We start from the raw sequence: 16,691 nt of genomic DNA, 5'->3' as shown, positions 1-16,691 counted from the left end.
ACCCCGGCAAGTTTACAGGCCAAGAGAGGGAGGGGATAAGGGGGAGGGAAGAAGGAGGGATGGGGGGAATCCCAGGCCGGTGATGGATGCCTCTGTCAGCCCGCTCGTATTTATTAATAGTCTTAATACGGGAAGCAATAAAGGAAGAGAGGGATTCTATTAATTAAATCATTGTTATAATTAACTTTCATTAAAGTAGGATCAATAAAGAGGAGTTGAGAGGGAGAGAGGAGAGATCCATTATCTCTAATTTCCTTGGAAGGGATTCAGGGAACGAGATGGGGTTGCTAGGAGACAGCAACGTGAGGGAAGAAGGAAGGATGTAAGATGTCACCCAGGTGGGGTTGGAAGGGGGGTGGGCAGGAGGGTTTCAGGTGGATGGAGAGAGGGGATGGTGGGGGTGGCCCACCCACAGGCCCTGAAGGGAATGGGGGTGGCTGATAAGAGAGCTATTGGGATGGAAACCAGGGGGCTGTAGGCACGGTTAATGCCAGGCATTGCTGAGCACGTGGGTCCTTAATACATGCTTTGTGATGCTGTGTGTGTGTGTCTGCCTAGCCTGTGAAGCTGGTTAGAGTGGATGAATGTGTTTTTGTGATTGTGGAGTCTGTGTGTGCATATGGGTGTGTGAGGATGGCAACAGAGGGAGAGAGGGAGGCAGGGCTGGGAGGAATTCAAATAAGCTCTAGAGGTAGGAGGTTTAGGATATTTTTCACGAAGTGGATACTCAAAGGTGTGCACTCTTCACAGGAGTAATGCCTGTCCTTTGGCTCAAAGTACAGTGAAGGCTGCTTTGGGGAGTGAAGGTCTCAGCGGCGGAAACCTCCCCCCACTCCCAAGGCACTCACCTTGGCCCATCCGAGGTCCCTCACTGCCCCACCCCTGGGACTAAACCCTTCCCTCCCCCTCAGTTTGCTCCCTCCTGCACTGCAGTGTTCCCCAAGCCAGACCCCACCTGAGACAAAGTTTCCTCCCTCCTGTCTTCCCACTGGTGGCTAGCACACCAGGGAGGGGCAAGATGGGGAAATACCAACAGCCTCCTCCCCAAGGCAGCGGGGGTGGGGTGAGGGGGTCCCTTCCTCCCTCCCTCTTCCCTCCACTAAGGTCTAAGCGCCAGAGGTCTTGACCTTCTCTGATCCAGCCACACCTCATGATAAGAACACATTTTATTAGAATAGTTATACATATCATATAAATATATTTGTCCAGCTACAGGTAGGGAGAGGGATATGGCAGGGGGGAAGCTCTTATTGCTGAGGGGGGACCTGGAGAGGGAGGGAGGGCTGGCAAGTGGGGACACCTGGGACCATTTGTTCTCCCATCCCTCACAGAAGGCACAAACGCATCATTTCTTTCCATGTGAGGACCCTGGGGGGTGGTGGTAGGGAGGGACAGGAGATAGAGTACAGAGAACCTCAAAAATACAAAAGAAACATCCAAACTTAATATCTAATGGTATAGAAAAGGCTGGGCTGGGGTATGGAAGGCAGTGGGGCAAAAGAAGGAGGAACCAGGGAAGTTCAGAACTGGTAGAGACCTAAAGAGGTCATGATGTCAATCCAGGCCCCAGGGAAAACTCAGGTAAACAAACACACACCCCAAACAAGAGAGGGTGGGGTGCCCCAGGAATTGGCTTCGGGGCACCAGAGAGTGTGAGTGTGTGAGTGTGTGTGTGTGTGTGTGTGGTGGTGGTGGTGGTAGTGTAGTGGCTGGTGTGAGTGACAGAAGCAACCAGGGCCAGGAGGGGGTGATGATTCCCCCTGGAGAAGGCCTCCTCCATCCAGGTTCCTCCAAAAGCACTTTCAGGGAGCAAATTCAGCCACTGCTTCCAAGAAGGAACCCCTGCCTGGACGGAAGAGCCAGGTAGCAGAGGATGAAGCTGGAGAGCTTGGGATGAAATCACACAGGAGCGGGTCTCAGGCAACAGAATATCATGGAGCTGAGTGTGTTGGAAAAGAGGCATGAAACCTAAGTGTACGTCTATGCATGAGTGTGTGCATGTGTGTAAGTGTGTATTCGTGTGTGTACTGGGGGTGCGGGGGTGGGATCATTCAAAGGTGAAGGGGTCCTGGGTGCTGAAAAAGAAGTGTCCGTCCACGTGGTCCTCCAGGGCATCCTTATCACTCTCGGCTGGGAAGCGTTCCTTACAAATAGGACACTCCTTCCATGGGGGGGTGGTAGGGCCCCCAGTGCTGGCCTCTGACAAGGGACCCGCCGCAAAGCCACTAAAGAGAGACAGGAGAAAGGAGAAGGTCAGTGCGCTCCACTGCCTTCCCGGCTTTTGGACCTCTGGGACAGGGACCCACACATGTGGGCTCCCAGATGACCCTGTTCCTAATGCAGCGCCCTGGCAGTTCCCTCTGCTAGCCTCTCATAGTATCCCTCTCCCCACAATACTGGAAGGCTTAGTTTCCCAGCTCCCCATGCCCTCTTTTCTTTAGTCCCTGCTGGTTTCTCTAGTACAGAGCCCATCCCCCAACCTCCTGCTCTCCTCCCTCCATCTCCGTCTGCTGCCTAATGAGGCTGAAAATGAGTGTGACATCGTCCTTCATCTTCCTGCTCCAGCCTGGAAGGATGACAGCATCACCCGCTCCCTGCCCTGAGCCCATCTCACATCCAGGCAAAGCGGGGGGCTGGATGATAAGATCTCTCTTCCCCCCTGCCTCCCCCTCTTGAACTGTGGAAGAAAAGGGAAGGTAGCGGGCAATCTGATACTTGAATTCCCCACCCAAAGCGTCCCCCAGGGAAGTCAGGGAAGAGGGATAGCATCTAAGGGGCGACCAGATGGATGCTGGACCCCAGTCTTCTTTCTGTTCCTGTCCCAAGGGACCTTGGTCTCCTCTCTTCAATCCCTGACAGAGCCTAGGTACTTACCTGGCGGTTGGGGAAGGGGTAGGGGCAGGAGAGAGGGGATGCAGGGCAATTTGGGCTCCACGGAAGATGTGCTGCTGGAACAACACAGAAGCCAGTTAAAGGCAGGGCCTCTGAGTGCGCAGGTGCATTGATAGGCGCCGGTGATTTGGAGTGGTGGGTCATTTTGTGTGTCAGTACAACTGTATCTCTTTTTCTTGGTTGGGGCCAAGAAGAGGGAGGTTGGGGGAAGGGCATGAGGACTGTTCACCTGGATGCCCTATCCGCGGGCATCCTCCCACCTCCCTCCTGTCCTTTGGCCCTCACCTGGCCATGTCATAGAAGGCATTGCCCAGTTCCGGAAGCAGCAGGTTGGCCTCCTCACCACCACTCTGCACAGCTGCCATTAGGACTGACTTCTCATCTTCAGCCTCCTGGGCACCAAAGGGATAGGGGTGAGTTTTGGGGTAGTGTCCCCAGACGGGGGAGCAGCACACTGGGACAGGTAAGGGAAGTCTAGGCCGGGACTGTTAACAGAGTTGTAGTAAGAGTGGAGCAGGAGAAGTTTTTTTTGTTGTTGTTTGTTTGTTTGTTTGTTTGTTGCGGTACGCGGGTCTCTCACTGTTGTGGCCTCTCCCGTTGCGGAGCACAGGCTCCGGACGGGCAGGCTCAGCGGCCATGGCTCACGGGCCCAGCCGCTCCGCGGCATGTGGGATCTTCCCGGACCGGGGCACGAACCCGTGTCCCCTGCATCGGCAGGCGGACTCTCAACCACTGCGCCACCAGGGAAGCCCAGGAGAAGTGTTTTGATGAGAGCTGGTGCACAGGAAGAGAACGGGTGTGGGGAGGAGCTGCTGGCAGCACAGAGGCTACTGGGTCAGACTGGGGTCCACTTGGTGGCCCTGAAGAGAGTCTGTGCCTGCCTGCTCTCCCCCAAGAGAAAAGAGAGCCCTGTATGGCTAAGACTCCCTGCTCTGGAGGCTGGGCCACTTGGGGTTGGTTCTACCTCTTGTCCCTGCCCCTGCCCCATCTCCCCTCTGTGCTCACAGAGTCAGAGCTACTGTCCTCAGCTGGTCCTGAGAGGTGGGGAGCGATGGGAGCCGGCTGGCTGATGACGACTAGGGGAGAAGCCTCTCGTGGCCCTGCGGCAGGGGAGGAGCCCAGGTCTCCACGCTCACACAGACCGTAGGGCGGGAGCCTCATGTCTTCTGGAGACTCATCCTCTGAGTCTGTCAGAGCCACTGGGCAGCCTGCAGGTGAGGGAGTGGGCGGAGAAGAAAGAAGAAGCATTGTTAGAGGGTCGGATCAGCTCTGGCTTCTCTGGATGAGGGATACAGTTAAGCTAATCAGGGGCCAGGGTCTGGGAAGGAAAAAGGCAAAACATAGAGGGCAGAGGCAGCTCCCAGAGGGGTCATGTGGAGCTTTGCCAACACAGGGAGGGAGAGCGGGGAAGAGGTGTCCCAGGACGGGGGGTGTACAGACGCAGCCCCGCAGCGGCCTCCTCGTCCTCTGTGGCAGGGTCCTCATTCCACTTCTCGTCTGCCACCTTCTCCAGGCGGGCCTCCAGCTTTCTCATGTACTCTAGCAGTTCCTGGAGGTGGGCAGGAAAGACATGTGAGAGGCTGGGAAGATGCGAACCACGCAGCCCTGCACAGCCTTCCCTTGCATCCAGGATGAACTCTGAGCGCTTCAGGATTAGACGCTTTTGCCAAAGGTGGGGGGCAGTTTAAGGCAGATCCTCCCCCCACAGCCCCCAGCCCTCTTTCACCCCTTCTTCCCCCAGCAACCCTCCCCTGTCCTGCCAAGGCAGCTAATAAGGGGAGCCATGGTCCCATTTTTAGCCTCGGGGCCCTCTTCACAGATGCCAGTTTCTAAGCCAAGAGGTGACGAGAAGATACCAAGTTTCCAGCCCTCAAGTCCCCCGCTGGGGCCTCCAGGGGGCTGGGTTATGGCTTCTCACCTGCTTCTCCTCCTGGAGCTGCTCCTTTTCCTTCTGGAGCACACGCAGGGCTGACCGCAGCTCCACCAGCTCCCGCCTACTCTCTGACAACTGCACCTGAGCAGAAAGGGCCAGAGGGAATCTGGAGCCTAGAAGGTACCTCCCAGAACCTGGGCTCTGACCTGGATGCAACAATCTAGAACCACGACTCTCCGTGCCTTCGCTCCTCTCTTGCCCTGACACACAGGAGGCCCCGACACTCTGCTTCCACGAGTCCCTTGTCTTGGCTGCAGGAGACTCACCTGAGTCCTAGTCTCTGTCTCCCAAGTGGGGACCAGAGGATGACTGCCTCTGGGCTGGGGTGCAGAGGGCTCGGTCATAGCAGGGGGCACTCTAGAATTCTCCTAAGTCATCCCTACTGGGCCCAGAATGTGTGCCGAGAGCAGAAAGGGACATGGCATGCTTCGAACCAACGAGGGCTGGGGGGCGTGCAAGTGGGAAGTGAGTGCCTAGAACTTCTGAGCCCACAGCCAAGACAGAGGGAAGGGGCACTGATGCCTCAGGAGGCCCGGGCCCGGGACTCTCGGGTGGCCGGGCGCCTCACCAGGCTAGAGTCCTTTTCCTGGGCCAGTTCAGTCTTGAACACTTGGTTCTGGGTCTTCTCCTCCTGTACTGCCTTTTCCAGTCGAAGTATCTCTGCACTCAGCTTTAGGATCTTGTCCTTCTCAGCCTGGGAGACGCCGAAAAGGAAAACGGGAGGGTAAAGGAAATGGGATGCCACTGGCAACAGCACCATTCCTCACTGTGTCTCTTCTTTATTTAACTGAGTATTTTGGAGTGATTTCCCCTTCTTGCTTTCCTCATCCCCTGTATCCCCAAATGGAGGAAGGTCCCTGACAGCGTGGTGCCTTGCTGATCAGGGACGGGTATCACGGCAGGGCCGGCGCCTAGGACGGTAAATGTTTCTGAATCAAGATGGTAACCAAGACAGGTGCTACAGAGATCAGGATCTAGACACTCTGCTCAGGGAGGGGCCACACCTGGACAGCGACTGTACCTCCCTCACAGCCCCTCCCCACCCATAAGTCCTCTAAGGTTCTCACCCCCGTCTCTCTCCTCCCAGGGGATCTGACCACACAGAGGTGCGGGCAGTAGCAGCCAGGAGCCTGCAGGTCCCCCCATCCCTCTACCTCCACACTCTGCAGCAGCCCCGCCCGCTCCTTGCTCCACTGGCTTTTTTCCTCCTTCAAGTGCAGACTGAGCTCAGCCAGCCTGCCGTTGACTCCAGCCACTTCCAGGCGGCTGCGGTGCAGCTCGGCTATGGTGCGGTCCCTGGCTCCCGCTGCGCTGGCCAGCTCCTCCCCAAGAAGGGCGGCTTTCTGCTGGCTCGAGGCTGCAAGCTCCTGGGCCCCTCGAAGCTGCTCCTTCAGGGGCTCCAGCTCAGCCTCAGGAGAAAGGAGGAGATGGAATCAGGGCTCCCAGGGAGTCATTTGTGAGCCCAGAAGGTAACTAGGCTCCCTCCACTCCCCCACCGCATCAGGACTCAGGATTGGGTTGTTTAATCTTGAGCCATGTCTTTCTCCCGTACTTGTCTACAACCAGCCCTGGAACATTTTCCACTCCCTGTTGCCTAGGGGCTTCACTCACCACCCGCTGCTGGGCCTGGCCGAGGGTGTCCTTCATCTGGGCCATCTTGTCCTTCAGTCGCTGGGCCTGAGCACCCTGCTCCTCCTGCCGGCCCCTGGCCTCCTGCAGCTCCAAATTCAAGCGACAGTTCTCCTGCTGTGCCACCTGGAGCTCAGCCTGATGGCAGCAGAGAGCAGGTAAGGAAAGGGGATACATATTTGGGGGGGCCGTGGAGGTGGGCCTCTGTGATGAGAGAAGCCAAGGTTCCACTCCTCAGATCAAACACAAACTCAAGCATTCAACCCTGGCCAGCCCTTCCTGGGTTCTCAGCGCAAAGCGTCTCAATCCTGAGCAACCCGTCTCCAGTGGCACGGCCTGGGGTCTTCCCCTGCCCCATGCCTGCTTCCCCACTCTTCCTTTTCGATCAAAACTCAATCTGGATGTCCTGCAGGCCTCTCACACCCGGCATATTCTACCTCCCACTCCACCCCCGTCCTTGCCACTCTTGTTTCTGTCCATGGCACTAACTACTTCTCAAGTCACTTGGGCTGGATACCTCAGTGCCACGCGTGGTTCTGTTCTCTCCCTAGTGGCCCACAGGATGGACGCTTCTCCATCCTCCATCTTGTTCACAGCCATTTTCTCTTTTCTACTGTTACCACGACCACATTAGCTCAGGCTCTGGTCATTTCTTGCTTGGACTACTGAATAATCTCACAACTAGCTCATTTTCCACAAGGCAATCAGATTAATAATCTTTTTTTCTTTTTTCCCCCCAGCCATGCCGCGTGGCTTGTGCAATCTTAGTTCCCCGACCAGGGACTGAACCCAGGCCCTCAGCAGTGAAAGTGCAGAGTCCTAACCACTGGACTGCACTGGACTGGAATTCCCAGATTAATCTTCTTTAAGAACATTCTTTAAGTATGTGTCCCCCACTTGAAAATCATCAATGCCTCTCACTGCTTATAGAATAAAGACTAAACTCAAGAACCTCTATAATCTGACCTAGGCCTTACCTCAAACTCTTTACCCACGCATTCAGCTGCTCTGAGTGTTCTGGACTCTAAGCCTTTGCTCATGTATTTTTGGGTTTTTTTTTTTAGAATTTATTTATTTTTTATTTATGTATTTACTTATGTGTTTATTTATTCATTTATGGCTGCATTGGGTCTTCGTTGCTGCGTGTGGGCTTTCTCTACTTGCAGTGAGTGGGGGCTACTCTTCGTTGTGGTGCGCGGGCTTCTCATTGCGGTGGCTTCTCTCGTTGCAGAGCACGGGCTCTAGGCGCTCGGGCTTCAGTAGCTGTGGCACGAGGGCTCAGTAGTTGTGGCTTGCGGGCTCTAGAGCGCAGGCTCAGTAGTTGTGGCACACGGGCTGAGGTGCTCCGCGGCACGTGGGATCCTCCCGGACCAGGTCTCAAACCTGTGTCCTCTGCATTGGCAGGCGGATTCTTAACCACTGTGCCACCAGGGAAGGCCCTCATGTGTTCCTCTGTTCCTAGAATGGCCTCCCTCTCATCTCTGTCCACTCAAATTCTACCTACTCTTCACTGCTGAGCAAATGGTTTTCAGACCATCTCCCATAGAAGCCTAGGGTTCTGATGAAGCCATTTAGAAGCTGAAATATTTGATTTCAACTTCTTCCAAATTATAAAAAATTATGTTGAAAAACAATGCACAAACTCACAAGTTAGCACACTGGAGATCATCAAGCACTGATATGTGCTTCCAGGTTAATTCATTTTTGTGCAAAGCTCAGAATAAAGTTTCAATTGTATTTTCTATTGACGTGGAGAGCAAACTGAGATCGCAAGGTAGAAGCTTAAAAATTATCATTTGCGCCTGCTTGTGTGTGAGACTCAAGGTGTTCTCAATACTGTACAACCATGACACAATACAGAAACATATTAGCTGCTGAGGCTGACAAGACAGTCATCCATAACTTCCAATTTCCAAGTCTGGTATCCAGCAAAATTATCTGATTGCTTTCATTGCTTTATAAGTAAATGTTATACATTTGAATTTATAAAAGTAAATTTATAGTAAAGCACTGGATGGATAATTGAGAAAGCAAACCAACTCTGAGCCCTTACCTCGCTTTGCTCCTTGTCTGCCTGCACTTCCTTCAGCTGCCCGAGGAGCTTCTCTTGTTCCCGAGTCAGGGCCTTCACCGTGTCTCTAACCCTGTGAGTGGTGGATGCAATGTCAGAAGACCGACTGGTCACCAGAGAAGGAACAAAGACTCAGACTTCTGTCTTGAGCCCTTCTGCTGGGGCTCCTCTAGCCCAGACCTCCACTTCTCTCTGGGATGCCCAAATCCCCAAACCAAGACGATCTAGTTCTAAGCCCCAAGTACCCAAGATTCCTAGTTTTAGAGCAGAATATAGAAATAAACAGTTGTTCTTTTCTCCTTATGTATCACTTTAAGGGATGTTCTGCTAATGGCTTCCCAGTTGTTTGCAATAAATCAAGAGACCGGAATTCAGTCTTTTCTGGACAAGGAGCAGTCATTATTGACGATAAACTTTTGATCTAGGTCAGAAGTCGGCAGATGTTATCTGTAAAGGGCCTGACAGTAAATATTTTAGGCTCTGCAGGCCATGTGGACTTCTGGGGCAACCTCTCAACGCTGCCACTGGAATGTGGAAGCAGCCATGGACAATATGTAAATGAATGAGTATGGCCATTCCAGTAAAACTTTATTTATGAACACTGGAATTTGAATTTCATATGATTTTCACATGTCACAAAATATTACTCTTCTTTTGTTTTTCAACCATTAAAAATTGTCAAAACCATTCTTCCCTTGTGGGCTGTACAAAACCACGTGCGTGGCAGGCTGGATTTGGCATGTGGGTCATAGTTTGCTGAACCCTGGTCTACACAGTCCCTGATCTTTTCCAGATGCTCGGTTTGATCCCAATTTTTCTATTCCATGATTTAGAACCTAGACATTTAGTATCTCCCTAGGGCAAGACTAACATATCCTGGACTGAAGAAGCCTTAGTGATCAACTCACTTTTTACTCTGGGTCTTGGATAGCATGCCTCTTTCCTTTAAAGAGGTTTTCTGAAAATATCAAATCTACCACTACTGAATGAAAGAAACTTAATTATGTCATTTGATGAAAGAAGTGTTTCTCCTGGTGAAAATCTGAAGGACAGGCATGGGAGGTGGTCAATATTCGTGCCATTCGGTAGAAAGAATAGTTGTCTGGCAGAAGAAAGAAATTTATTCTATGTGGCTCCAGAGGTCTAAGCCAGGACCAAGGAATGAAAGTTACAGGAGGGTAAATACAACACAAGAGATACAAAAATGACAGCTGTCTGATATTGAAAGAGGCTGTCTTCTGAGGTAGTGATCTTTCCTCACATACCCTCTTAAATACTTTACATTCCTCCCAATGCTAAGATTCTATGATTTGTACCTTTTTTTCAGGGCAGAGATCCCATAACATTTCTGGATCACTGGTTCTAACATTTCCTAATAGTGAGAACAGAGTCTAATCTTATGCTTTGCTGGGGTAAAATCTGAAATCCATCCTCTCTTATCTTGCCTGGACCGTCCTATCCATTCTCTTCTTCCAAATCCTCCACTCCTAGCTCTTGCTTTGCCTTTGCTGCACAATAAATGGTAATGATGATTATTTCCGAAGGTGAGGAATACAGTATAGGTTAGGAAAGATGGAAGCGAGCTTGGCAGAAAAATTACCCCCAGTAATTGGAATACCCTGAGTGAGGTTGAGAAGGGAAAGAGAAACCATGTGAGATGGAGAGCAGGTCTTGCCTACGTGACACGGGAGGCTGGGGTTCGAGGGTCACAGGAAGCAAAGGGAAGTAATGGGGGTAGAGGGGTCCCCTCACCGGTCCAGCTCCACCTCTTTCGTCAGCACCTTCTCACTGATAGTCTGGATGTCATCTTCCAGCTCCAGGATGCGGGCCACGTGGTCTCCCTGTTGCCGGCTCAGGATGTCCCTCTCTTCCGTGAGCTCCCCGTGGGACCGGGAAAGCCCCTGGAATTAAGGTTCCCCAAGAAGAAGAGGGAAGCTGAGATGCGTCTCTCAAAGAGTGCAGTAAAGGCTTAGGAGAACTCCTAAGTTTGCCTATCCACCCTTCTACCCGGTCACCTTCCTTGAAGAAGAAACTGTAAGGGAACATCCCCTTCCTGGTGAAGACGGCCACCTCCACCCTAACTCAGCACTCCTGTGTTCAGAGAACTGAGTCTCACTACAAATTTGGGACGTGTTTCCCATCATATCCAGTTTAACACTACTTGTGACCGCCTAAACCTATATCTTAGATGCCAGCACCATCTTAACAGCCCACTAACGTCTCCCCTTTACTGTCTTCACTGGGTTCAGATTTTGGACCCCAGGTGAGCAGGCAGGCCCTTCCCCCCAGCAGCCCTGCTCCCACCTTGTACTGCTCCTCCAGTGCCACGTGCTCCTGCCTGGCGGACGCCAGAGCCGTCTCGAGCTCCTGTACTCGGCTCCTCAGCTCTGTCACCTGCCCCTCCAGCTGCAGCTTCAGCTGCATCAGGTCATTCCTCTCTTGCTGGCTCTCATCCAGCTGGTTCTACAGGGGACGGGATGAGAAGGGGAATCTGCCTGTGAAGCGCCCATTCCAAGGTCCCATCCCCACCGCTCTGCAGATGCATGTCAGGGCTGGGAAGTTACATCAGTACAGGCTATAAAGAGGCGAGTCAGGGGAGGCCTGGTGTGCTACTGAACCCTGCCCACCACCCATCAGACACACCAGCTCCTGGCACGCTGAACTGCCCACCCCTCTTATCTTTTCCCCGCTGAGGCCTGGTCCCTCCTTTGCCCAGCAATTGCAGGAACCCCTTGTCTGGCAGAAGTCTTTCTCAATCCACATGGACAAAGGGGATGGTTCCCCTAATTTTACCCTATCTGTTCTGGAGTCAGACAGATGTGGGTTTAAATCTCCAATACAATTTTTACTAGCTAGGTGACTTTGAACAAGTTACTTAACTTCTCTGAGTCTCTCTTCTCAACTGTAATGTGATTCCTTAGCCTGGGTTGTTTTAAGGTTTAAATGAGAACAATGAATGTAAAAACAGAACACGGGTAGGAGATCACCCACCTCTGACTTATGTAAGATATAAACATCTTCCTATTCTTGTATTGATTCCATATGTTTAGAGGGTTCCACAGGGCAGGAGTTTGTGTAAATCACAAACTACTCATTCCCACCTGCTGAGCTTTCCTCAGGCCTGTCCTCTTGTCTGGGGAATGTACTTCCTCCCCACCTAGTCCTGTCCTTCACCTTCCTCCAAGAAGTCTTCCTTGCTAACATCTGCCTCCACTCCCTAATTCTTCTCTATTTGGTCCAACAGAAAAATAATACAAGCTACATAAATAATTTAAAATTTTCTAGTAGACACTTAAGTAGTAAGCAGCAGATGGAATTCATTTATCTAACCCAGTCAATCCAAAATGTTATTTCAACATGTAATCAATGTAAACAATTACTGAGATCTTTTACATTGTGTGTGTGTGTGTGTGTGTGTGTTTTGGCTGTGCCACGCAGCTTGTGTGAACCCAGGTCCTCGGCAGTGAGAGTGTGGAGTCCTAACCAGTACACCGCCAGGGAGTTCCCTACATTCTTTTTTTAAATACTAAGTCTTCAAATCCGGTGTGTATTTTATCCATACAGAACACCTCAATTTAGACCACTCACATTTCAAGCGCTTAAGAGCCACATGTGGGTAGTGGCTGCACAGGCCTGGGGCCCTGCTGATCTGTTCTCACTCCTCACTTGCCGTGGAAGTGGGTCTCATCCTCCCCTTTCTTGCAGTGTTCCTTCCCTGCGTGGCCTCCCTCTACCCTTTGCATCTTCCTCTAGCGCCTAGGGAAGGCTCCTGGAGAAGGAAGCCTCAAAAAATTCTTAGGAAATCTTGAGTGATGTTGGCCTGTGGGTGGCTTGCTTTCCTACCCTATGTGTTCGTGTCTGTCTGTGTCAGATTGAGACTTTCCTGTAGGCAAGGCTTTGTATAACTCCCAGTGAGGTCTGCAGTTGAAGCTACAGCGAGGGGAGGGTGAAGCGGGAAGGGGCCCCTTGCAATGCTATCCTCCGGCACCCTCGCCCAGGAGCAGCTCTGTTGCTCTGCTCTCACCTGCAGCACAGTTGCCTTGGGAACAACCAGCAGGATGTCAGAGCCGCCGTCAGTCTCCTCCAGGGTCACCAGTTCATCCATGGGCCGTGGCTCTCGGAACTGGAAAGGGGGGCTCTGCCCACACACCCGGCCCTGGCGGTTCACGTACCGGAACTGGTAGAGCTGGGCTCCGGGTTTGGGCAGGTAGCTGGCTGTGGGAAGAAGTACAGACCCAGGACCCCAATATGATCCCAGGCCCTCAAGTGCTCAGCAGGTTCCCCCTCCCCTTGATGTGTCTTATTATCCATTGTCTTTGGCCCCAGCCCCTTGTTACCTTTTCTATAGACTGTTTTCTCTCCTCTCCACCTCCCACAGGCTATTTCTGATCTCTGGGATACTCTTCTCCCTCCTTTCTGCCTAGCCTTCTCTTTCCTCTCTTTCCCAAACCTACCCTCCTTAATAATAATAATAATAACAACAACAACAACAATGCTAGTTACCATTTTTTGAGTACCCATTACATACCAGGCACTTTGCTAACAGCTTTATTTGTATCGTTTAAAATTTTCATATTGTCCCTGTAAGCCAGGCATCCCCTTTTACTGTTAAGATAACAGACACAGAGAGGGTAAATAATTTGCCCAAGGTCAAACAGCTTGTAAGTAATTAGAGCTGAGATTTGAACCTGGGTCTTTCAAAATCTAATGACCATCTTCTTGTTAATATATGAAGCCACTTTTCTCTCTTCCCTACCCCCTAGTCCCACAAGAAGAGTTCCTCCTTTTTTGCTAAGAGGCAGGACTAGCGGCCCTTTTACAGTTCCTTTCTTGTCTGAATCCCTGATTCTTTGAAAATCCCATGATTCTGTATCTGCTGAGACCACTACCCTCTTCCAAACCTCCATCCCCTTGACTCCTCCCTCCCGGTTTTCCCTCTTCCCTTGTACCTTGGAACTGGACACTGGCATGGATGGGGGAACCATCAGTTACACTTTCAGGCACCGAAGACCACACAAACGTGTGGTAATCCCGGACACAGGCAGCCTCCACCTGTCAAAGCCCACGGTGGGAGAGGGGTATAGTGATGCAACTCCCAGCTCCGGAAGGTGGAAAAGGCTGAGGGATTGAACCAGGGGTGGGTAGGATGGTGTTGCAGTGGCAAGGATGCTGAGAGACAGGGAAAGTGGAGGGATGCTAGTGTGTCAGGAGACAGCAAGGCTAAGATGGGGAGATGGGCTTTGCTTACACACATGGCCTTGTCACCTGTGACATCGTTCTCCCTTCCTCTCTATCATCATGAGGTTAAGAATTCAGAAACCAAATCATTCCCCTTATTCCAGACAACCCATGGCCCGTAAGCCTGAGCCAAAAGGGGGTCCAGGGATACCTTGAAGATGCCAATCCAGTCGCTGGCACTGGGCACAGTGCCTGGGGGGAGCGTGTAGTGACACTCCACCTTGGTGTTGGGGATGTAGGTCCGGGCCACATTCAGAAAGTTGACTCCACCCCGGGATGGTGCCCGGCTTAGCGATGATTCTTCCATTCTGGCCCTGAGATGGCTGCCCTCCTATGAAATGAAGATTGAATATCCTGAAGTCTCTCCCCCTCTGCCTCTCTGCCCCCCAACTCTGTCCCCACCCACAGCCCCTGCTCCTGGAGATGAAGGCGTATCTGGTTTCCAGCCCCTGAGGGTTTAGGACCCTCTAGAGGTATCAATCTTAGTCTCTAGGGCATAGGTCTGGCCTTCTGGGTCACTACGCATCCTGGCTCACACTGTACCCTCTGAGTCACAGACTCTCCCTAGAGGTAAGAGCTCTCTAATTTCTGCTCCCTTTTCACAGCCCCATTGACCAAGCCTCAGTCTCCCAGGCTCGGCCTCCTGTAGTCCCTCCTTTTCCATCTCTTAATAGCCTTGACCATTCCAAATTCTTCAGCCTCCATCTCCCCACCCCATCCCCTACATCTTCTGGCTCTTGAATTCAACATCCAACTGAGGCGGGGGGCCCCCTCATTCTCAGCAGGCCTCCTTGCCCACTCCAGCTATACCCAGGAATGACTTAGGACACCTGAAAACAGCAACTCTCTCTGAAAGTAACGACTGAGTCTTTGGAGCTGGAATATGGCTGGGGGTACGAAGAGACCAATCTTCAAGCCCCTGAACTCTCACCCTCTCTCCCCGTCTCTCAGCTGTCTTCCGCCATGAGCAAAAAAAAAAAAAAAAAACCTGCACTCTCATCCAAGAAACAAAGGGAAAGGGAGGATAAAAGGAAAGATAGGTTCTGTCCCTCACTCATTCCTCCAGGAAGTCAAGAATTCTGGAGGCGGCTGCTTCAAAGGGTGGAGTGAAACACTCAGCAGGAACGTGGTGCTGCGGGGAGATGGAATGTGGGGGCCTGGAGCCAGGAAAGCCCCACCCCTGGGTAGGGACAGCCTGGAAGTAAGGGGCCCTGGGAAGGGAAATGTACACATAATGTTGAGAGAAGGAGAAATGGTTCAAAAAGAACCTCATATTCTTCTCTTCAGGTCTTGCCAGGAGCAGGGCTAGAAACCTACTGGTTTGACGGTTCGTTAACCCATCGCTAGTATTCCCCTCCCCCCCATTTTCTCTGCTCCCCTTAGCCTCAATTCTAAGTGCCTGAACCCTTCCATCTGCTTGGATTGGTAGTTGGAGGCATGCTACAGGATGGGATTAAGACGAAGCGTTCCAAGTTAGGTGGGGAGAGTTCAATGGAAAATATGAGGCTAGGGTGAGGAAAGATAACAACAGTCAAGAGAACTCCTAAGCCCAGGGCTGTGAGATGGCCCTTGTCATCTCTCATCTTCAGCCCACTGAGCTTTGTCCTGTGTCAGTCACAGTAATGCACGTCCAATCAACCATGGCCACTAGTCATGTGCACGCCCCCAAACATCACAAACCCACACCAGGCTGAAGCCAGGTGGGTAGGGACTTTAAAAGAGGACAGAAAATCAGTAAAGAAGGGAAGGTGGGACAGCTCTACAAAAAGGAGCTACTTCTCCCTCCAAAATAGAGACTGAACTGACGACAAGAAGTTTCTCTGAATTTTCATCTCTCTGAAAAATCCCTAGTTAAAACTAGTCCATGTTTTTTTCCAAATACAATTCTTCTGGCTTTCTAAGAGGGGGTGAACTGTCCTCAAAGACATTGTCCTGGGGACCCCAACTATTCCCCACAAACAAAATTCAAAAAAGCTGGAAATATCCCCCACGCCTGAATGAGAGCTCTGGGCAACTAAGGTGTATATGTGTAGCCAGATTCAGGTGTTTGCATGGGGCGGGGAGGGGGGTGTCCCCATCCCCCCCACGCTGTAGGGCTCTAGAGTTCTTTGACACTCTACACCTTGGAAGCTTCCCCCGCGCCAAGGGATTCAGCGTGGTAAAGGCCTTTGGATTGGTGGCGGGGCGCGGGGGTTGGCGGTTTGGGGGATTAGGGGTAAGGGAAGGTTTGTGGGGTCAAGTCTTGCCGGGCCGAGAACGAGCCAACTTAAGCCTCCCTCACAACTCCCTTAGGCCTAACAAGCTTTATAGAGAAGGACTGAGAGGGAGGCGAGAACAGCCAGGGGGCAGCCCCTGATCAGGGCCCCCTTGAGACCGAGAACTCCCGAAACAGCGGGGTGGCTTCTCCAGTACGGAAAGTGTTAACACCCAAACGCTCCTGCTTCCCCCTTCTACGGTTCCCTTAGATTATCCTTTCACAGACTGGGAAGTGGGGGGATCCCCCATAAGATCGCCCCCAAATTAGGCCAAGTTTCTTACCCCACCGACGGATCAGCTGTCCCCTCACCTTTCACCAACAACAAAAACAGCACTCGGCTCCGAGAGAGGGAGGGAGAAGGGTGGGCGCGAGGGCTTCTGGGGTTTGTGGTTCCTCCGCGCGTTTTTTGCCAGTGAGATTGAGCATATCTGGGACTACATGTGCCAGGAGGCTGTGCGCAAGGAGGGCGGAGTAGAGGGCGGCTGTGGTAGCGGCGTCACCGCCGCATCCTGGGAGGCGTAGTTCTCACTTCCGCGGCAGCAAACGAGGGTGTGGCCAGCAAAGGACTTCACAGCCCAAGAGTCCTTGCGAAGGGGCAGGCTATATGAGTGGCGACTGCTGATTGGTACCGTGCGTGCTTGGGGGGTGGGGAGGAGTTACGGCTCTAACGC

General features: G+C 52.1%; 1 protein-coding gene across 3 annotated transcripts; it reads right to left on the bottom strand.

Moving 5' to 3' along the window:
* Positions 1–1,148: 1,148 nt before the first annotated feature.
* Positions 1,149–16,408, bottom strand: CALCOCO1 (calcium binding and coiled-coil domain 1). Of its 3 annotated transcripts, XM_033866564.2 has the most exons (15): positions 16,302–16,408; positions 13,915–14,094; positions 13,475–13,577; positions 12,550–12,740; positions 10,830–10,988; positions 10,278–10,426; positions 8,508–8,598; positions 6,437–6,592; positions 5,980–6,234; positions 5,394–5,519; positions 4,811–4,906; positions 4,333–4,441; positions 3,898–4,100; positions 3,178–3,284; positions 1,149–2,225 (listed from the first exon to the last, which is right to left on the bottom strand). In XM_033866564.2, the coding sequence occupies exons 2-15, from the start codon at positions 14,068–14,070 to the stop codon at positions 2,048–2,050; spliced, it is 2,079 nt and encodes a 692-aa protein (XP_033722455.1). In that variant the 5' UTR covers positions 14,071–14,094; positions 16,302–16,408; the 3' UTR covers positions 1,149–2,047. The 3 variants fall into 3 exon arrangements, with proteins under 3 accessions (XP_033722455.1, XP_073644662.1, XP_033722456.1); XM_073788561.1 differs by lacking the exon at positions 3,178–3,284; XM_033866565.2 differs by lacking the exon at positions 5,980–6,234.
* Between the last annotated feature and the right edge of the window lie 283 nt (positions 16,409–16,691).

The sequence above is a fragment of the Tursiops truncatus genome, chromosome 11 (assembly GCF_011762595.2).
Source record: "Tursiops truncatus isolate mTurTru1 chromosome 11, mTurTru1.mat.Y, whole genome shotgun sequence".
Taxonomy (NCBI): domain Eukaryota; kingdom Metazoa; phylum Chordata; class Mammalia; order Artiodactyla; family Delphinidae; genus Tursiops; species Tursiops truncatus.
The sequence above is the reverse complement of the archived record's forward strand: the minus strand, read 5'-3'. Positions and strand labels throughout refer to the sequence as shown.